This window comes from Eutrema salsugineum, unplaced genomic scaffold (assembly GCF_000478725.1).
Source record: "Eutrema salsugineum unplaced genomic scaffold, Eutsalg1_0 scaffold_2, whole genome shotgun sequence".
Classification (NCBI taxonomy): domain Eukaryota; kingdom Viridiplantae; phylum Streptophyta; class Magnoliopsida; order Brassicales; family Brassicaceae; genus Eutrema; species Eutrema salsugineum.
In genome coordinates this window covers 12,939,691-12,961,300 of record NW_006256829.1, presented here as the reverse complement: position 1 = coordinate 12,961,300, position 21,610 = coordinate 12,939,691, and the positions used below count along the sequence as shown (strand labels likewise).

Here is a 21,610-nt window from a genome sequence, read left to right as displayed (position 1 = left end):
TGATTCCTGAAATGTAACATTGGAAAACGAAACGTCCTAGATCGTCGGCTTTTGTAAGCCTTTGAAATGGTGATCGTTGAGGTACCTTAAATAGTGGCTGCTTGGCATCGACATCCTTGTAAAGTGGTACAAAGATTGGGGTTTCTTCTTTCTTTCCATCAGTTTTGGCCTTTTCTTTGGGCAATGTGGTTATGGCGTTGCAAAACCTCTTAGGATTATCTTCAACTCTTCTTGGAAGAACTCCACTTTGCGGCTGTTTGGGCAACTTGCACGTCTAGCTTTTTGACGTGTGAAGATAAAGCTTCAAACTTCCCGTTCAGATCATTGTACATGCAGTCAACTTTCACGTTCACGTCTTTAGATGTTTTTTCGTTCGTCATAACGAGCTGTTGGATGGACTCTCCTTGTTGTCTGTTCCGGTTTGCTTTGTCGAGCGATCGTATTCAGGACAATCATTGCTATTGGCTTGAGCCAAATTTTCGATGAGGGCTCTTTCTTGGGCTATTGTCTTTTGTCCAAAATCTCCATTGCTAGCTGTATCAAGTGAAAATTTGTATTTTGGTTGCAAACCTCGGTAAAATGTGCTCAGCAGGCTCGATCCAGGAAATCCATGGTGAGGGCAATCACCCTCATACTCCTTAAAACGTTTCCAGGCTTCATAGAAAGATTCAGTCGGTCTTTGTTGAAAGCTTGAGATCTTTGTTCTCAACAAGTTCGACCTTGACTTAGTATAGAAGTGATTCAGGAAAGCAGTTTTTCACTCTTCCCAATTAGTAATCGATCCTGCAGGCAAAGATTTCAACCAACGGTGAGCTTTGTCTGCTAATGAAAAAGGGAACAACTTACACTTTAAATAGTCTGCTGGAACTTGGTTTGTTCTCATCATGCTGCAGATTTCTTCAAAGAACTCGATATGGTCCATTGGGTGTTCAGAAAGAACTCTATGGAATTGGTTTTGTTTCACCAATGAGATGATTTGAGGCTTGACTTCAAACTCATTCCGGTTCGGAAATGGAACTTGAATTGCAGATTGGTTCTGAAAAATTTGAGTAGGTGCATCAAAATCAGCTATGCGATGGTTTCTGGCTTGTCTTCGGTGTTGATTTGCTTGCTGAACAGGGCGGTTAACGCGTCCATTCGGCTGCATTCCTTGGTGGTCACCATCAGCTGCATTGATGGGTGCATCAAGGTCTTCACGTTCTTCTCTCTCGCGGTTCTGGTGGTTTCTCGGAGGAACCTCATTCTCCTCTCCATCTTGTCGAGCATGATCACCTCCTCTGTGATCATTCTCTTCATTTTCTCCATGTTCGTACCCGTCTTGGTCCATATTTAAAGCTCGGTTAATAGGATCTCCAGGCTGGTCATCGTTGGCCATTCCTTGCGTTCGTCTAAGTTTTCGAAGTTCTCTTTCGTGTCTGTCTATCTCGTCTAGAATTGGAATGTTTTCTACAGGTCTGCGCCTGGTATTTATGCAATTCAGAGAAAAACAAAAGAAGGGAAAGATAATTCAGCAAAACTTTAAGAAAGAACTAGAGATCAGGTGTCTAGAACAGAAGTTAAAACAAGAAAAATAACAAAAGGCAGCGAAACAAATCCCCGGCAACGGCGCCAAAAACTTGATGCGTGTCAACTGCGTGAGGGAGCAAGTTTTACCCTTAACAAAAACAAATCAAAGCCGCAAGTGCACAGCTAATCAGTTGTAGTATTTAGGGATCGAAACCACAGAGATTTGTGTGCCTGGTATTTTTCTACGGTTTTTAACTTTATGTCTAGACTAGATTGGTTTTAAAGGTTGGTTAATTATCACGAATTAAACTAAAACTTAAAGAAAGCAAATAAATATATCCTAGAAAGCAAGTAGAAAAATCGAATGGAAAGCAAGTAAAGCAAGTAAAATATCGAACTAAGGCAATTGAAATGCAGATCTAAATAAGCAAGTAAAAATCGATTGGTTTGTAAACTATGGCTAAAAACGCTGAGCTTTTGGGAACTCTAAGGGATCATAATCGGTTTTAACACTAAGGTAGATAGATTGGGATTGACGGATATCGATATATAGGGTTCTAGAGCTAGAGTACGGCGGTATGACTACGTCACTGTCGTGATCATAACCAACTGTTTCTCGCAACCCTGACTAGTAGGTTTCCACTCTGGCCCTGGAAGGGAGAGCATGCAAGAGCTGCACAAGACTCGTCAATCCTCACGATCTCGCCGCAGGTAGGTTTCCACTCCTACGGAAAAATCGCCTATTTCATTCTAGGGCTGATACTTAATGAAAACTTTCGCAACACTAACTATCTAGATCAGATACTAGGTGATCAATCAAGCATACATGCAATAAGAACAAGAATAAACAGATAACAAAGTTGAAATCCCAGATCTATAAACCTAGATGTCTTAATCGATTATGAGAGCCCCTTTCGGGAACCCTAAGACCAACTCGGGATCTAGTAAGACATGGCTGAGGTCGACCTCATCATTGGTTTTAATAAAAGTAATTAAAAACAGTAAAGAAAAGAGATGAAGAAAGCTTCTCTATTGAAGAACTCGGACTTGAACAATTTTCTACAAAAATCGCATAAAAACGGCTAAAGGAAAAATGGTTTCTGTAAAGTATGAAGGGTGGTGTCTAAAAACGACCTAAATGACTAGTATTTATAGTCTTCAATACTCTATGGTCTCTAGGGTTCCGAAATTGAGGCTGAGAATGACTTTGGGCTTCAGAAATATGGGCTTTAGTTCAGAGTTAGCCGGCCGCGGTCGGGAGTGACGTGACCGCGGGGAATAGGTGGTTGGCCGCGGTCGGGAGGCTTGTGACCACGGGGAATGGGCTGTTGGCCGCGGTCGCGTGACTTGCTGGCCGTCTTCGAGTGGCTCCGGGGCTAATGGAATATCTTGAGATCCAACCGTTGGAATGTCTCCAAACCAAGTGTATTTGAAAGCTGGTTGATTCTTCTATAAGTTGTCCAATTTTGAGGGTGATCAGACGGTGAGAATGTCTTCGTCTCTCCATGAGAGTTCTGACGGTCTGCATTTATCCAAAATAGTCTTTTTGTTCCAATTTGTGCATCTTTATCCAAATTACCTGAAAAGTCTTTTAAAATCCGAAAACATAGAAATCCTTTGAAAACCTTTGAAATGGAGTAAAAACACATGTAAAAGACATTAAAGTGATCCATAAAAATGGTCAAAATCCGGTGTTATCAGGGATAAAAATTCGGCCCAGTAAAACAAGGCTCATTTACTGAATAGTAAAAAGGCTGTGCGAGATCAGAAAGCCAAGCGAGGTCAACTGAGGAAGAAAGGCGAATTGGACCGAGCCAAAATCCCATCGCGATGAACGGTCAAATGGTTAAAAGGAGATTAAATACAGAATCGTCAGATAGCCCCGTCAAAACCAGCGGCCTGTTCAAATTGGTGAATTTAAGGGGCAAAAGCGTAACGACAAGAGCCTCAACCTTAAAGAACATTTATGGTAAATCAGGCAGAATGAACGGAGACGTAGTTACGATCTCGGAGTAGTAAGGGCAAAGACAGAGGGGCAGGGGATCCACATTCTTAGGGCTTGACTGGTTTAAACGCAGCGGTTGCGGTTGCGAGTGCGGAAGTCTGCGGAAACGGACGATTGCGGTTTTGAGCGTTATTCAGCGGTTTGCACGACTGATTAAATTTTTTAAGGTGGATCCGTTTGCAGGACAATTTTGACTGACAAACCAACGATTGTTTTAGCGGTTAAACAAAAAATTACCAAAATAAACATCATATATAATTATAAAAAAAAAACAGAAAACTATATTATTATGATTAATATCAAAATCAATAGTTTAAAATAATTAAGAAATTATAAATAAATACTAAATAATTATTTTAAAAATTAAGAAATTTTATAATAATATGTTTTATTTCAATTATTGGGAACATCACCTAAAGTTGTGTCTAGTAATGTAATAGACTGGAAAAAATTTACTCCAGTACGTGGATCTTCTGGATTTGTCCTATGCATGATGTATAATTTCTTCAATTGATCTAATCGATTTTTTAGACGACCCCAACTCAAATCAACTCCAAATTGCTCATTAGTATTATTCAAAATACGTTTTTTTTGGAGTGCACTAAAAAATCTAAGATATTTATCTTGACTTTTTTTCCACAATGATTAATTGAAGTAAAGCACATGTCATTTCGTTTTATCATGTAACTTTCTGAAGAACAAAAAAAAATTATAACAAACTAATTTTGTAATTAATAAGATACATATTTATAATTTATTACTTTAAATTTAAAAGTGGAAACAGAACAATTAATATAAATAAATTAAACTTAAGTATTATGGCACTTATGCTTGTATCTTAATTTTCTTCAACTGATATGAAATCCATGATTATAGATTAGAACTTGATAGAAAAAGTGAGAGGTCAGGGTTTATATATATAAGATAAAATTAGTAAAGTTAGGGTTTTATAATTGTTTTTAACGTGATTTTTTTTTTCTAGCGTAAATTTATTTATTTTTATTTTTTTATCTAACCGCTACCGCCCGCAACCGCAAACGCTGGCGGAAAACAGCTTTTGGATTTCAGCGGTATAAAACGATATGGAACGGTTTGCAGCAATTTCTATGATTGTGATAGAACGCCACTAACTGCTACCAACCGCAAAAGTTACGTTTGTGGATGATAGCAGGTAAACCAATCAACACCTTACGATCTAACACATACACTCTACTTTCATTCAATAACCTAGCTCTTGACTCAAATACTTGTTTACTTTCTGTTCTTGTTCTTGTGGTTCCCACGAAGATAGTAATACCAAAAGTAGTTCACTTCGACTCAATCCTGTCCAAAAAAGTCTCCCGTTCTTTGCTTGTTCTGATTGAACAAAAAAGTCACTTTTTATTGCTCGATTAGTCCTCTGGTTCTTCTCCTCTTGAAGATTGACCCTAGGCCCTTCTATTTTGATTATTTACAAATCTTATCCATTTTATTTCCAACTACAACAAATGTACATTAGTGTATATATATAGACGGAATAAAGTTGCAACGGTATTATCAAGATCCCATTCCCGTTCATCTAGATTTTCTTTTTTACCAAAAAAAAACGATCAAGAGATTGGGGAATTGTAGAAAAAATAGGACTTGTGTTCCCGTTTAAATCTGACTCCGTATGTCTGAAAAAAAATCTTCCTTTGCTATATATTGTCTTTGTTGAAATTAATCTCGAGATCAGACATAACTTCACGAGGGAGGCAGATTGGCACATATTTTGTCTTGGACTGGCCTAGAAATTTTTTTGATATTAAACAGAAAGACACAATCGTTCATTTATAATTTTTTATGGAAATGTATAATTTTAAAAAAATATATAAATGAAAAAACACAACTATAAATTAATAATCATTCATAAGATTAGTAGTTATACACGAAAAAGTATAATTAAAAATAATATTAAAAAAAGACATAATGGTTCATTCGTAGTTTTTTATATTGCTATTATTCATAGAAAATGTTGTAGTTGAACCCGGATCTTAATAATTATGAACTTGGATAATAATTGAATTTTGTATTAAGCAGTTTTTTCTTAAATAGTATTTCGACCTTTATCAAGCCTTGGGTTACACGAAATCTCTTATAGGATAAAACAATCAAAGTTTTCCTCATTTTCTAGGCTAATATGCAAGAGATACAAATAGAGTTTTCTGTACTTTTTTATAATTTTTTTCCTAGTTATTGTTTACAGTCATGTGCTCTTATTTTTTTTTTCTCTAAAGATTTCTCAATTTTTTTATAGAATTCAAAGAGGTATAAAGGAATAGTTGCAATGATTTAAAATAACCATAATCCTAACAGTTGCAATAGTTTAATAACCATAAACTCAAGAGGTGTAATGGTTGGTAAAATAATCATAAACTCAAGAATTGTAATATTTAGTTAATAACCATAAACTCAATAGTTACAATGGTTGGTAAAATAACTATAATCTCAAGAATAATAACATTTAGTAAAATAACCATAAACTAAAAAATTACAATAGTTCTCTAAAATAATCTTAACACTTAAATCTTCAAAATTCATTTTCTATTTAAATATAATCATAAATTAACTAAATAAAAAACACATATATCAAAAATAAACGAAATTAAAAGACACAACTATACAATAGTAACATTTCATAAAATTAACAATTTTTTGTCGACATTCTAGATACCTAAAACAATTCAGTAATAAATTAACAATTTTACACAAAAAAAATATAACTAAAAATTAATATTAAATGAAAAGATACAACAGTTCATTTATAATTTTTCATGGAAATGTATAATTTGAAAAAAATAAATAAAAAGACACAACAATACAATAACAACATTCTATAAAATTAGTAATTATATACGAAAAATATAATTAAAAATAATATTAAACAAAAAGATACATTCATTCTTAATTTTTTATATATTATAATTATTAATAGATATATAACGTTATTATAAAGAATACTTTTTTTATTATATATATATATTTTTGCGACCCAAACCGGGGATCAACCGGATTTACAATCGAAATGAACCAGAAATACAAAACCTAAACCTAAACTTGGTTGAACCGACTCTGCCAATGTTTGGTATACCGGTTAGGTTAAGTCTGTGTTAGAGTCGCTCCTCACGGCGGCGTCGAAACCAGCGTCCCAGTGAAAACGCCACCCACACCAGAGGAGTCTCACGGCCAGACCGGAGGATTCAGCCAAGGCGAAAATCCTTACTCAACCATCTGTCCGGAACCTCACAAGCAGAGCCAACTAACCTTTCTCAAAACTTAATCCTCTATCCGGCCTACGGAGGAAAGGCCCAGGATCAGTGAGCAAAGGGCCGTGAACCCCTCTACCACCGTCGCTTAGGTCGAATCACCGACCGCCACAACCCCCTATGACTTACAGTGCTATCCCTCCGAATCACCTCCTCGACTTCCGCTGTGTAACCGCATCTCGTAGCAGCGTCGACATCTCCTTGACTCCTTTCCTCCGATCTCCAGTGGCCGTCCTCCAGCGTCCCAGATCTACAGAGTAGTCATCAGTCTTGCTTTCTTCTGATCTCCTCCACCGTCCCCTAGCGGCATGGATCAACAAAATAGTCGCAAATCGGATTCGCCACTGCTGCAACTAACACCGCTCCACTTCGAAGAGGCAATTGCTCCACGCCTCGCACCGACGGAGAGGAAGAAGCTGAGCCTCCTGATTCACCTCGATCTACCAGCCAGGTTAAGCGCTCAAGGAAGAAAAGAGAAAAAAGAAAAAACGGTGAGAAAAGTTGACGGCGGCTAGGGCAAACTGGAGAGAAAAGTTGCGGAACGATTGTCCTTTCTCATAAAGAATACTTTCATCAGAAGGACAAGTGTGATCGTGGTGGTGGGTAAAGGAGAACGCGAATCGGGTAATATAATGATGAGTCGAGTATTGAATTTGACAATTTAGAATATCTCGCTTTTTGAAAAGAATGTAGTTTTCTCAAAATATTCATTCATATTTGCATGTAAGCCAAGGTTTTATTCAACTAAAACTAGTAATTGAGTTGCTTAAATGTAAATGCATGGCTCGACCGATTTTTTGAGTTTCTTAATTAAATACGTGTACTCTCGGTATGTATGGACGCGGAAAGTAATCGTCTTCTGTCTTCACATGCATGTTTGAGGGTTCGTTTATTGTCATACTTTTCTTTCTTTTCTTTTTTTGGTAAAAAACTAACTGATCGTCGAGAGAAGTATACCAAACCGATAAAGAAAGTAAGTAAATGCAGTGCATCATACCAAACCGATCGTCGAGAGAAGTATTAAACTATCCCAGAGGATTTGCCGTGTTGGTATAGGCTAGAGTTCAATTAATCTTAGCAAAAAAAAGTTTGGTTAAAAATCCTCGCGAAATTATTTAACCACTCCTATAAAGATAGTCGAAATAGTGTTTTATGTTTTAGATCCATTGAAAAATGAAAAAAAAATCCGTTGAATGGCAACTCGACGGCTATATTCGCCGAGAAAATTAGTTAAATAATGGTGACATATGCCTGAATCACTCCTGATTATAAAAAATAAAAATAAAAATATAACTATAGGATAGAATTAGTTGTTGGAACCCAATATTAATAAGCATTTAGACTTGTAATATTGAGTTTGTGTGTGAATAAGAAATGAAGTTTAATAAGCAAATAGGCCTTATAAATTCATTTGAGATTTGAGTTTGAGCCTATGGAAATAAAATGTTCCTATTGGCTATAACTAAAAGTGGAAGTTTAGTGGAAGTGTATTTGTCCCACATTGCTCACAAAGGAGAAAAATCTTTTGTATAAATATGACCTTCTCACAATAAGGGTCAACAACATTGTGGAAGTAAAAGGGATTATGCAAAAACACCTACGCGCGCCACCGCCGCCGCCGTCGCTGGTGCCTTTGTCGGTGCCGGGCTCGGGCTCGTTGCTCGTTGCATTTTTTAATTGGCTCTTAGGGCTCTTGGGCTCTTGGGCTCTATATAGCTGGGTGTGGGTCGTGGGCTTCTTAGTTCCTGTGAAATATTTTTTGCATATTGAAAGGATAAATCTTAGGAAATAAAAGATTGCGTCCAGATAATAACGGAAGATTTCCGAATCCTTTTACTCGCGGAAATAGGAGAATATCTCGTAATACAAGTCTATTCAAAGACTGATGAATTTGAACGTTTGGGACATGTTAATTACAAGTCTATTCAAAGACTGATGAATTTGAACATGATTCCAAAGTGCAAAATTAGCAAAGACAAATGTGAAATTTGTGTCCAAGCAAAGCTCACGAAAACACCATCACCTCATGTTGAACGAACTACCGGACCTCTTGGGTTAATCCACACTGATCTGTGCGATTTAAAATATCTACCATCAAGAGGTGGTAAAAAGTATTTTGTGACTTTCATTGATGATTGTACAAGGTATTGTTACGTGTATTTGCTGCGAATCCAATGGAGTTGCGGAAAGAAAGAACCGAACTCTGAAGGAGATGATGAATGCAATGTTGCAGGAATCCGGGACACCCAAAATCTGTGGGGGGGGGGAGGGGCGCACTGCTCACCACAAATTATATCCTCAACAAAATACCTCATAAGGTAACTGGCAAAACACCGTATGAACTTTAGAAAGGTAATGTACCTTCGTACAAATACCTGAAAGTGTGGGGGTGCTTAGCAAAAGTCGCAGTGCCACCTCCAAAGAAGGTCACAATTGGACCTAAGACTGTGGATTGTATCTTTATCGGATATGCTCACAATAGTAGTACTTATCGATTTCTGGTACATAAGTCAGATGTATCAGATGTCCAAGTGAATACTATCATGGAATCAATGAATGCTTCTTTCTTTGAACACATATTTCCATATAGGGATAAGCAAACTACTAAACGCACTCGTGAAGAAAGAGATGTGACTACTTCTGTAAATGAGATGGAAGTAGAACAGGTTGAAGATGAACCTAGACGAAGCAAAAGAGCTCGTAAGGAAAAAACTTTTGGTGAAGATTTCATGATGGTCTTTCTTGTCGAGAATGAACCGAGATCTTACACAGAAGCCATGTCTACACCAGAAGCTCCTTATTGGAAGGATGCTGTCAATAGTGAGATGAGTTCTATAATGCAGAATCATACCTATGAGATAACTGACTTACCTCAAGGGTTCAAAGCACTAGGGTGTAAATGGATCTTCAAGACCAAGCTGAAAGCTGATGGTTCTATAGATAAGTACAAGGCACGCCTTGTGGTGCAAGGATTCAGACAAAAAGAAGGTCTAGATTTTTTTTGACACCTATTCTCCAGTTACGAGAACAACTTCGATCAGAATATTGATTGGTGTAGCAGCCTTGCGAGGCTTGGAAATCCATCAGATGGATGTTAAAACTGCCTTTCTAAATGGTGATTTAGAAGAAGAAATATACATGAAACAACCCGAAGGTTTCGAGGTTAAGGGTCAAGAGCACAAAGTGTGTAGACTCGTGAAATCATTGTATGGACTGAAACAAGCTCCAAAACAATGGCACGAAAAGTTTGACAATGTGATGATGTCAAATGGTTTCAGCATTAACGAATGTGATAAATGCATCTACTACAAATGTACTCCAAACGGATACATCTTACTATATCTGTATGTAGATGACATGCCGATTATTGGCAGTAACAAAGATATCATTCAACAAACCAAGAACATGCTCAATGGCAAATTTGACATGAAAGACATGGGACTTGCAGATGTCATTCTTGGGATTAAGATCATTCGAACTTCAGATGGAATTACTCTGTCTCAAGATCACTATGCTGAAAAGATCCTAGAGAGGTTTAAGACCTACTCGAATGGAACCGCAAAAACTCCAATGGATATGCAAGTTCACCTAACCAAGAACACAGGTGAACCAGTATCACAGGTGGAGTATGCACGGGTAATTGGAAGTCTGATGTACTTGACCAATTGTACAAGACCCGATCTAGCGCATGCGGTAAACGTGTTAAGTCGCTACACAAGTAATCCAGGTCATACTCATTGGAAAGCAATAACTAGAGTGTTGAACTATTTGCGATACACTAAGAGTTATGGGCTACACTTTGGTAAAGAACCAGCAGTGTTAGAAGGGTATAGTGATGCCAATTGGATTTCAGATTCTAGAAATTCCAAATCCACAAGTGGATATGTCTTCACACTCGCTGGAGCAGCAGTATCCTGGAAATCTTCCAAACAGACACTCCTGGCCAGATCAACCATGGAGTCAGAGTTCATAGCTTTAGACAAAGCAGCCGAAGAAGCAGAGTGGCTTCGGAACTTCCTGGAAGATATCCCGATGTGGGAAAAACCAGTGCCAGCATTACGTGTACACTGTGATAGTCAGTCGGCTATTTCTCGGGCACTGAATAATCTGTATAATGGCAAGTCTCGTCACATACGAAGACGACATAAGACCATTAGGCATCTGATCTCAAGTGGTGTACTCACGGTTGATTACATCAAATCAGCGGAAAATTTAGCGGATCCGTTCACCAAAAGCTTGCCGCGAGATCAAATCATTAAATCATCTAAGGGAATTGGCTTATTGCCTATCACGAAAGAGGATGTTTGATGGAAACCCCACCTACGCGATTGGAGATCCCAAGAGGTTGGTTCAAAGGGACAACTAAATCAAGCAGAATCTGAGAAAAGCACTGAAAAATGCTCAATTTCCATGATGATAAACAGTGCTTCCTGTAATTATGTAAGGTTAAGCTTTATGGCTTTTAATGAGATAAGACCATAGCCTTCATATACATGTATATAGAGTATAACATGACACTTTCTGTGTATGTGAAAGGTACTTGGCAATCACCTAGTGAGTGTGAAATGAGGCCGTTTCTAGGAGAACGAAGACAATGCTATACTCTCCAAGTTCACTCATGATAAACCAGGCACGTTCAAGGCCACAATGAACACAATAGAGAACTGAATGCTACGAGAAGACAAAGCTGGGTTGTATCTGTTGATTTGGTTTAGACCAAAATCCGGGTGGTTCAAGACATCATGTTCACTTCCTGGAGAGTAAATCCGACAGATATTAACAATGAGTAGTTCAAGGCTGAAAAACGCTACTTCCTCAGACACAGTTAGTTTTCGCTTATACTCTCGAAAAGTCCGTCTGTCGAGTCAGTAGTCTAGTTGGAGTCTAGTCTGCATAGTCTATCGAGTCTGCATATGTATAGAGTCATTTCTATACATGCGGGGGATTGTTGGAACCCAATATTAATAAGCATTTGGACTTGTAATATTGAGTTTGTGTGTGAATAAGAAATGAAGTTTAATAAGCAAATGGGCCTTATAAATTCATTTGAGATTTGGGTTTGAGCCTATGGAAATGAAATGTTCCTATTGGCTATAACTAAAAGTGGAAGTTTAGTGGAAGTGTATTTGTCCTACATTGCTCACAAAGGAGAAAAATCTTTTGTATAAATATGACCTTCTCACAATAAGGGTCAACAGCATTGTGGAAGTAAAAGGGATAGAGTGAGCAGCTTGCCAAAGCTCTTGATATTTGAGATACTCTTGAATCTGTCCACTAAAGATGTGGTCAAGACTAGTTTGTTATCCAGCAGATGGAGAGATCTCTGGCGATTAGTACCGGGTTTGGACTTGGACTATAATGATTTTCGAGAGGTCAATGCTTTCGTGAGTTTTATCGATGGGTTTCTTGGTTTTAACAGCGATTCTTGCATGCTAAACTTCAAGTTGTACAACTTCGAACATGGTTGCGCCTGATATTCCTGTCACGCGGTGGGTAGACACTGTTATTAAGCTCAAAATTCAGCATTTCCACGTGAATGACTTTCTCTTTTGTGACAATGAATTCGACGAAGTGCAGATTCCTCCAACACTTTACACATGCAAGAGCTTGGTGTCCTTGCATCTCTGTGACGTAACCATGCCTGATCCAGAGTTTGTTTCTTTACCTTGTCTCAAAGCTATCGTTCTAGATATAGTTAACTTTGCCGGCGATTCGGCTTTAGAAAAGCTGATCTTGGGCTGCCCGGATCTCGAAAGCTTAGACATAACGAGGAGCCTCTGTGATGATACGGAGGTTTTACGTGTTCGCTCTCAGTCTCTGTTGAGCTTCACTATTGTTTCGGACTCTGACGATCACGTTGAAGATCTTCTCCTTGCGATTGATGCTCCCAGGCTTCAGTATCTGAGCCTCTCTGATGGACGAACTGCGAGCTTCGTATTAAACAATATGGGTTCACTTGTAAAAGCCCATATCGACACCGTGTTTGGCGGCAAATATGATTCAAATGATATCCAAAAGAGAAATATGATTCGTGATTTTCTCCTTGGGATCTCTCGTGTCAAAGATATGATCATCGCTTCGACTACTCTCGAGGTAATCTATGTTGAATTCGCTGTTTGAATGCTTTAAGTGTACATCATATATATATATATATATATATATAAAAATTAGCCTGATACCTTTTTTTTTTGTTTGTTGTTGTAGGTCATTTATGATCACTCAAGACGTGAACCACTACCCTTGTTTCGAAACCTATCCTTCTTGCGTGTTGAGTTCGGTGGCTATAGGTGGGGAATGTTGCCAGTCTTTCTTGAGAGATGCTCCAATCTAAAATCTCTTGTTGTGGTAAGGCTTGTCTACTTATAAATCATAAACTCCGTATAATTTGAGATGGAAATGGTGAAGGTATCGTATATTTTAACTGTGTTTCTTCCACTCTTGTACAAGCAGGGTTCTATTACTAACCGTGAGGAGAAGGTGGGAATTTATGTTTTGCCCTTACCTCGGTGTTCTCTCGCATCTCTAGAGTATGTTGAGATAAAAAGGCCATTGAAAGGGGAGGCGATGGAGATGGAGCTAGTGAGTTACTTACTTGAGAACTCAACAATCCTCAAGAAACTCACTCTATGCTTGGATGGTTCCAAAAAGAAAGAAGAATCTGTGATCCTCAAGCAACTCCTTAACATTCCAAGACTCTCTGCCTCATGCCAAGTGGTTGTTCTCTGATCCTCATTAGTTATTGAGTCAATATTGACTATGGACACATACGAAATGTTTTCTCTTAGTTTTTACTTGAGTTTATAAGATCTCAAACTATGCTTCTTCTTATTACTTTTGTGGTGATTTTGATATCCTGTAAATCTTAAGATAATATGTTTTGGCCTAAATTAGTAATCACGTCTTCTGAATATGTTTTTTTGCTAAATAACAAATTTAGAGACTTGGAATAGGAAAATAATATATTCAAAAAAATGAAAAATAGTAAAAAAGTCATATGCTACATTTGAACCAAAATTGATATACTGTATTCGTGCAAGACTTGAAAAGTCTAGCTACCATTTCGGGTCTAGATGAGATGAATCTAGGTCCGGGAATTTTAACCGAATCGATATGAACCAAACTTTTCGGTTTTCGGTTTTTGGTTTTTGGAACTGAACTAGATTGAATTAAACCGAACAGGTTTTCAAATCCAAACAATATTCGAAATGTTACCCTTCTTCCACCGAGAGAAACCCTAAACGGACGCCAGAAAATCATGCACCGGAAAATTCCACGATTAGGTTTCTCGATCTCGCTTCATTTTGATCTACTCTCTTCTTGCTAGACAGCTAAGTTCGCGATTTCTATATGTACATTCGATTCCTTTCTAACGATTGATTATCCAAACTCTCTTTCAAATTCTGTGTGAAAGATTTTTAAGTCCATTTCGCATTTCTTTATCGATTTTGGTGTTTTCTCTAGGCAGAGTAAAATGGATAGAGTGAGCAACTTGCCAGACTCACTGATATTTGAGATACTCTTAAATCTCTCCACAAAAGATGTGGTCAAGACTAGTTTGTTATCAAGCAGATGGAGAAATCTTTGGCGATTCGTACCTGGTTTGGACTTGGAGTATGGTTATTTTCGAAAACACGATGCTTTCGTGAGTTTTGTCGATGCGTTTCTTGGTTTAACAGCGATTCTTGCATGCAAAACTTCAAGTTAAAGTGCAATTGGGATTATGTGTTTAAGCCTGATGTTAAGCGGTGGATGGACACTGTTGCTAAGCGGAGAATTCAGCATCTTCATGTTGCTGACATAGACTGGGAAGACGATGAAATGCAGATACCTCCAACCATTTACACATGCAAGAGCTTAGTGTCCTTAAACATCTATGGCATTACCTTGCCTACTCTCAAGTTTGTTTCTTTACCTTGTCTCAAAGCTATCGTTCTAGATACGGTTAAATTTGCCAGCGATTCGGCTTTAGAAACGCTGATCTCGGGCTGCCCGGTTCTCGAAAGGTTAGATATGGAGAGGAGTCTCGGTGATTATACCGTTGTTTTACGTGTTCGTTCTCAGTCTCTGTTGAGCTTCACTATTATTGCGGACTCTGAATATTTGGTTGAAGATCTTGTAGTTGTGATTGATGCTCCTAGACTTAAGTATCTGAGGCTCTGTGATGACCGAACCGCGAGTTTCATACTTAACAATATGAGTTCCCTTGTAAAAGTCGATATCGACGCTGTGTTTAACTTGTTTTTGGAAAAGAAGTTTGATCCTAATGATATCCATAAGAGACATATGATTCGTAATTTTCTCGCTGAGATCTCTGGTATCAAGGATATGATCATCGTTTCGAGGACTCTCGAGGTAATCTATGTTCAAATTCACTATTTTGAATGCTCCGAGTATGATCTTTTTGTTAGACGAAATTTCTGTTTTGTTTGTTGTTGTTGTTGTAGGTCATTTATGAGTACTCAAGATGTGAACCATTACCCTTGTTCCGAAACCTATCCTTCTTGCGTGTTGAGTTCGGTGGCTATAGGTGGGGAATGTTGCCAATTTTTCTTGAGAGATGCCCCAATCTAAAATCTCTTGTAGTGGTGAGGATTGTCTACTATATAAACCTTAAACTTCGTATGTCTTAATTTGCAAATGGTTATATATCTGTGTATTTGTACATGCAGGGATCTATTACCTATGAGGAGAGTGTGGGGATTGATTACATTGTTCCCGAATCTCGGTGTTTCCTGACATCTCTAGAGTATGTTGAGATCAAAAGGCCTTTGAAAGGGGAGGCGATGGAGATGGAGCTAGTGAGTTACTTACTTGAGAACTCACCAGTCCTCAAGAAACTCACTATATGCTTGGATGGTTCCAAAAATAAACAAGAATGTGTTATCCTCAAGAAACTCCTTACCATTCCAAGACTCTCTACCTCATGCCAAGTAGTTGTTCTCTGATCCTCATGGTTTTCTGTCTGTACTCAAGTTTATGTGAACTCTATGCTTCTTCTTCGTTTGTGGTGATTTTTATATCCTGTAAACATTAAAATCTTATCTATGTTTTGGCTTTTATTAGTAAACATTTCTTTTGACTCAAAGATATATGTTTTTGCTAAATAATAGATTGGGATCACTAATAGATTCAGTCTTAGAGTAGGCAAAATAATTGAAGTTTTAAATAGGAGAAAAGGTAATGATTACCCCCAATGTGAACTATGTAGTACCATTGTTGAAAGTCTGGGCTAGGTAAAAGTGGGACTCCAAGCACGAAAAACACATCTTGAACATTTAATTAAGGAGAAAAAATAAGTTTGTGTGACCAAGCTTAGAACCTTTACATGTATTAAAGGTGTTTGAAAGCTGTAACCACTATACCAAATAGATTTTTCACTAAAATTGTGGTCCCTAGATTTAATAAACACTTTGAAACCTAGAATACAGGTTTACCTATATCTTTATTACTTGCTGAATTATGTGACTACAGGTGGGAAATGTTGCTAGTCTTTCTTGAAAGCTACTGAAATATTAAATCTAAGGTGTGGTTAGGATTGTTTACTTGAACCATGAATTTCCTTTGTTACAATGCAATGGAGATAGTATTATATGCTCAACTTGTTTCGTTTTCTCTCAGTAGCACTTTTAGGGATCTGCGATATTATCTAGAGGAGAGAATTAGTAATTTGTCGAGACCTTGATGTTTCTTCTTATCTCTTGAATATGTTAAGATAGTAGAGGTCACTAAAATAAATGATATTATTTTCAACGGAAAATAATTTTTCCCAGCGTGATACCTTACAAAACGCTTTCATTGAAGCTGAGAGTTAGAGAATAAAAAAACGAAAAGAGTGCAAGGAGGAAGTAAGCCCCGCAACAAGAACGAAAGGGAGATACCCCTGGACCCTCCAAATCCCAACATGCCAGATCAATGATCATGGGCTGATTAGTTGGCTAGGGTGGAGTCTAAGGAATAACATCGGACAAGACATCACTGGAATGCAAGGATATCAAAGAAGCCTTTCGATCCTACATGTAGAACTGGACGGGTTACTTTAATTTGGGCAATGACATATCTAAGGGATGAACAAATCTTATCAGTTTGATTTTAGACAGATTACTCAAATTTGCTAAAATGGTTTAGAACCCAAAGGACTGACTGTCTTTATAGTGAGAATTAGATCTTATCTGTAATCTTAGAGGTTCATATTGAAGATGCAAACAAGGCTGGAGTAGCACGTCTAGTAGTCCGACTAGCTCTGGAACTGACACGGGAAGACTTGCTAAGTAATCTACACACGTGGAGGTGAGCTGGAAGCTGAGCTGGAGCTGCAGGACGTGCTGGACACTTTAAGAGACGAGAAGCTGACGTGGATAGGAAGTTTGGAGTATCTTGGAGGATCTTTGAAAAAAATATCAAGTTTCCTCTATCTTAGGAGAAGATAAGGAAAGTGAAGATTCTCATGAAGGTTTGGAGAAATCACAAAGAGGATCTAGGCGAGGAGTAGCCGCAAGTCCTATTATGTATAAATAGGCATGTGAAAAACCTTGTAGGGTTTTTAACACAACTGAGAAAATACTTAGCAAAGGGTGAGCGAAAATCTGTGAGAGTTTTTGTGAGCTAGTGTGCTAAAGGATTTGGGTGAGAGGTTCTTGAATCACATATCGATTCAAGAACAAGTGAAAATAGTGTAGCAAATCAAGGTGTGTCTTGAGGTTGCTCTAAATCGGGTTCTGTATACTTGTAAGTTACAAACAGATTTACTAGTGAAATATTCTTGAAGAGAAAATCTCTGTGTTGTGTTCTGTGATAGTTCCCGTATTACTACTCTTACATTTTCATTTGGTATCAGAGCAGTCATCTGTGTGTATTACAAACAGGTGAGATCCTGCGGAGAAAATGGAGAGCTATAAGGAAATGGTGAACAACTCCAGGATCATCCTGGATGATGGGAACTACGGGTTTTGGAAAGCTAGGATCAGATCCATGATCAAAGGGATCGATCCACTGGCATGGAAGGCAGTAACTGATAAATGGGAAGAACCACTGGTAGCTGATGCCAACGGAGTCTTTCATCCAAAACCAGAAGAAAGTTGGACTGAAGAGGAGTCAAAAAGAGCAAAGTACAATTCAAGGGCGCTGACTACCATTCACACCAACATATCAAGAAAGACTTTTGAGCTGATTCAAGGTGTTGAGACTGCCAAAGAAGCATGAGACATACTTCAGATGCAGTACGAAGGAACAACAAAGGTTCAAAACTCAAGAAAGGACATGCTTGCTTCTCGCTTTGAGAATCTAAAGATGGAGGAGGATGAAACCATCTCTGAATTCAGTTCAAAATTAAGTGCTCTGGCGCAAGAAGCAGCTGTGTTAGGCAAAAAATACAAAGATAAGAAGCTGGTGAAGAAATTCTTGAGATGTCTGCCATCGAGGTTTATGGGGTACAAATCAGCACTCAGTGTGTCCAGCAACACAGAGAACATGCCATTCAGTGAATTGGTAGGTATGCTGAAAGCTCATGAGATGGAGGTAGACAGTCTGAAGAAACCTAAAAGTCTAGCTCTAAAATGTGAGAACCGCACCACTGAAGACGAGGAAGACGATCCCATAAGTCTTCTGGTTCGAAGATTTGATCGTGCCTTGCGGAAAACTGGGAAACCTCAGAAGAAGGTTGCATCCTTCAAGAAGACAACTGAAGGGGACAAGTCAAACAGGAAGAGTGAGGTGCGGTGTCATGAGTGCAAGGGATATGGACATTTCAAGAATGACTGTCCTACTATCAAGCGACGGAAGATTCAGTGCTATGGCTGCAAAGGATTTGGACACACTCAGCTGGAATGTGTCAACGATCAAAATCGCAGGAAGGACAAGTCCATGTTGGCTGAGGAAGAATCGGATGATGACTCAGAGGATGACTCAGTTGAAGAGACAAACAACTTCGTGACGTTTATCGGGATCGCTGAAATTGAGGAGGGACAGGAGTCAGAGTCAGAGCCTGAAGAAGAAAAGGAAGATGATCTCATAAGCAGCTACAAGGAAGTACGTCATGTCCTAGTTAGTCTCAACCAAGAAAACAGTGAATTGAAGAAAGAAAACCAGAGATTGTCTGTACTAGTAGACAAGCTCAGCAAAGATCTCGAAGCAGCAAATGCACTTGGCCAGGGAAGTGTCAATCTGATCAAGGAGAAGCTGGAATTAGCCAACCAAGCTGAAAGTCTGAGGCAGCATCTAAAGGTTGAAAAGCAGATATCGGAGAAGCTGGAGTCAGAACTAGATCAGTTAAATAAGCAGATTCAGATGTTCGCAGGAACCAAGCAACTGGACAAGATCCTGAGCTACGAATGTCAAGCTAATACAAAGCATGGATTGGGTTACAGTGGATGGGAACAGAGGAGCTCAGATGAAATCAAGTTTTTTTCATCAGGATACAACCAGCCTGAAGGACGAAGACCTGTCACCAAACTGCGAAAAGGACGAGAGTGCTATTACTGTGGCAAGATCGGACATATCAAGGCATACTGCTACAGCAGATGGAACATGGTTCAGAAACTGATCAAGCAACAGAAGTTCAGTTGGAATGGATCCACGAATCAAGTCTGGGTCAGGAAAGAGGATTTGCGATTCGAACCTAAGGGACAACAGAAGAAGAATCCTTTCAAGCCAAGAGAATTCACTGTTAAGAGATCTTCCAGGGAGGATCCAATGTCAATGTTGTGGCATGGATTCAAGTGCAACATGGCCCAAGTTGAAAGCGACGAAGACGAGTCAGAGCCTTGGTACTTCGATAGTGGGTGCTCACGGCACATGACTGGAAACCGAAGCTACCTCCGAAATTTTAAGAAGATTAAGGGAGGAAGAGTTACGTTTGGTGATGGAAGTGTCGGTGCCATACAAGGAAAAGGTATTACAAAAGACGAAGATCAGCCTGATCTAGTCAATGTATACTTAGTACAGGGACTTAAGGCGAATCTTATCAGCATAAGTCAACTATGTGATGAAGGGCTAATTGTGATATTCACCAACAAAGGATGCAGAGCAGTGAATGATGATGGACAGATTATCCTAGCTGGAGAAAGGTCAGGCAATAATTGCTACATGTGGAACAAGTCAGGGTCGGTTATGAGCTGTTTTACTGTCTGTGATAATCTGCAGCTATGGCACCAGCGACTCGGACACATGAACATCAGGAATCTCAATGATCTCATCTCAAAGGAGAGCATTAGAGGAGTTCCAAAGATCAAGGGAGGAGATAAGTTTGTGTGTGGAGCATGTAACCAAGGCAAACAGGTGAAAGTCCAACACAAACGAGTACCTGACGTACAATCCAAAGCACCACTTGATCTAGTTCATATGGATCTGATGGGGCCAGTTCAGACAGAGAGTTTGGGAGGTAAAAAGTATGTGTTTGTGCTGGTTGACGACTTCACCAGATTCACATGGGTTAGGTTTCTCCGTGAAAAGTCTGACACGGCGGATAGCTTTAGAATCTGGGCTCTACAACTCATGAATGAACGAGGGTCAATCAAACGAGTCAGGAGTGATCATGGAGGAGAGTTTCAGAACAAGTTCATGAAGTTGTTCTGTGAAAGTCATGAAATAGCTCATCAGTTTGCTGCACCCAGAACCCCACAGCAAAACGGCGTAGTAGAACGGAAGAATCGAACACTTCAGGAGATGGCTCATGCAATGATCTATGGAAATCAAGTTCCCAAACGTTTTTGGGCAGAAGCAGTCAGCACAGCATGTTACATAATCAATCGGGTGTACATGCGAAAGGGAACATCAAAAACTCCTTATGAATTATGGAAAGGAAAGACACCTAACGTAAGCTACTTTCATGTCTTTGGATGCAGGTGCTACATCTTGAATGACAAGGATCACCTTGGAAAGTTTGATTCAAGGAGTGATGAAGGAATTTTTCTGGGCTACTCAGGCCATAGCTCAGCCTTTCGTGTGTTCAACATGAGGACGAAGGTTCTGGTTGAGTCAGTCAATGTAGTGTTCGATGACTACGCTCAGATGAAATGGGAGAAGCCTCTGATCGGGAGTGATTCTGAAGGTGATGAAGCGGATCGGGTAACACAGAGGCGATGCAACAACCATCTGTGTCAACCGAAAAACCTCAGATCATGACTCAGGAGAACACAAAGCAAGTTCATCGGAATCATTCAGCCTCAGATATCATCGGTGAGGTGAATGAAGGGAGGAAGACTCGTGGCATTCAATTGGATTTCAAGAAAATGGTTGGAAAGTTCTCTGAGATGGTGCTATATTCCTGCTTTGTGTCAGTGATTGAACCAAAAGATCACAGACAAGCGTTGCAGTAGTGATGTTTTTGCGGGCCTGAAGCCCGCGGGCTTATACGGGCCTTTCATTAATTTTTAAGCCCGTAACCCGTTTAGTTATATGAAATCATAAAAGGGTAGATCCATTTACGTCCGTTTATTATACGGGCTTACCCGCGAAATAAAAGGGTACCCGTGTACCCGAAAAAACAAGTGAGGATGAAGTGGGTCCCATGTGAGTGAAAAGTGAAGAGTATCAATATCATCATGTGAGGAAGGTTGTCTTCGGTATCAGTCGAATCTTCGCTCTGACTTTTCCACCTTTTTTGTTCTTACCTTTTCTTTAATTTTCTTTTTTCTTGTCAACATTTATTATTATTTTCCTTTGGTCGGCTAATGTTCCAAACAAAACAAACAATTTTACAACAAACCATGACTGCACATGAACATCTTTTAGATTTTCTACAGTCAAATGAGAGATCGTTGGCATTATCGCCTACTTGGTCTGTTGCTTTAGTGTTGACTGTCTTCGTTGTTGTTTCTTT

At 38.9% G+C, this 21,610-nt stretch overlaps 2 protein-coding genes, 1 non-coding gene and 1 pseudogene across 3 annotated transcripts; all 4 read left to right on the top strand.

Annotated features, from left to right (window-relative positions):
- Nucleotides 1–605: 605 nt before the first annotated feature.
- Nucleotides 606–710, top strand: LOC112086940. Its single transcript, XR_002899794.1, has one exon. It is a non-coding gene; the product is annotated as a small nucleolar RNA R71 (small nucleolar RNA).
- A 10,867-nt stretch (nucleotides 711–11,577) lies between these two features.
- LOC18018191 lies at nucleotides 11,578–13,521 on the top strand (annotated as a pseudogene).
- Nucleotides 13,522–13,551: 30 nt separating this feature from the next.
- On the top strand, nucleotides 13,552–15,740 carry LOC18018190 (F-box/LRR-repeat protein 13). Its single transcript, XM_024155486.1, is given in 5 exon segments — nucleotides 13,552–13,568; nucleotides 14,257–14,459; nucleotides 14,462–15,147; nucleotides 15,240–15,380; nucleotides 15,465–15,740. Coding segments are annotated over 5 exon segments (1,323 nt in total).
- A 2,266-nt stretch (nucleotides 15,741–18,006) lies between these two features.
- Nucleotides 18,007–21,107, top strand: LOC112086523. The gene is made up of 2 exons (XM_024155485.1): nucleotides 18,007–20,856; nucleotides 20,907–21,107. The coding sequence occupies exons 1-2, from the start codon at nucleotides 18,007–18,009 to the stop codon at nucleotides 21,105–21,107; spliced, it is 3,051 nt and encodes a 1,016-aa protein (XP_024011253.1).
- The last annotated feature ends 503 nt before the right edge of the window (nucleotides 21,108–21,610 follow it).

Coding starts and splice junctions, on each gene's coding strand:
- LOC112086523 (XM_024155485.1), top strand. CDS start 18,007: ATGCAGTACGAAGGAACAACAAAGGTTCAAAACTCAAGAAAGGACATG. Junction 20,857..20,906: donor AAGGTGATGAAGCGGATCGG/GTAACACAGAGG, acceptor GAAAAACCTCAG/ATCATGACTCAGGAGAACAC.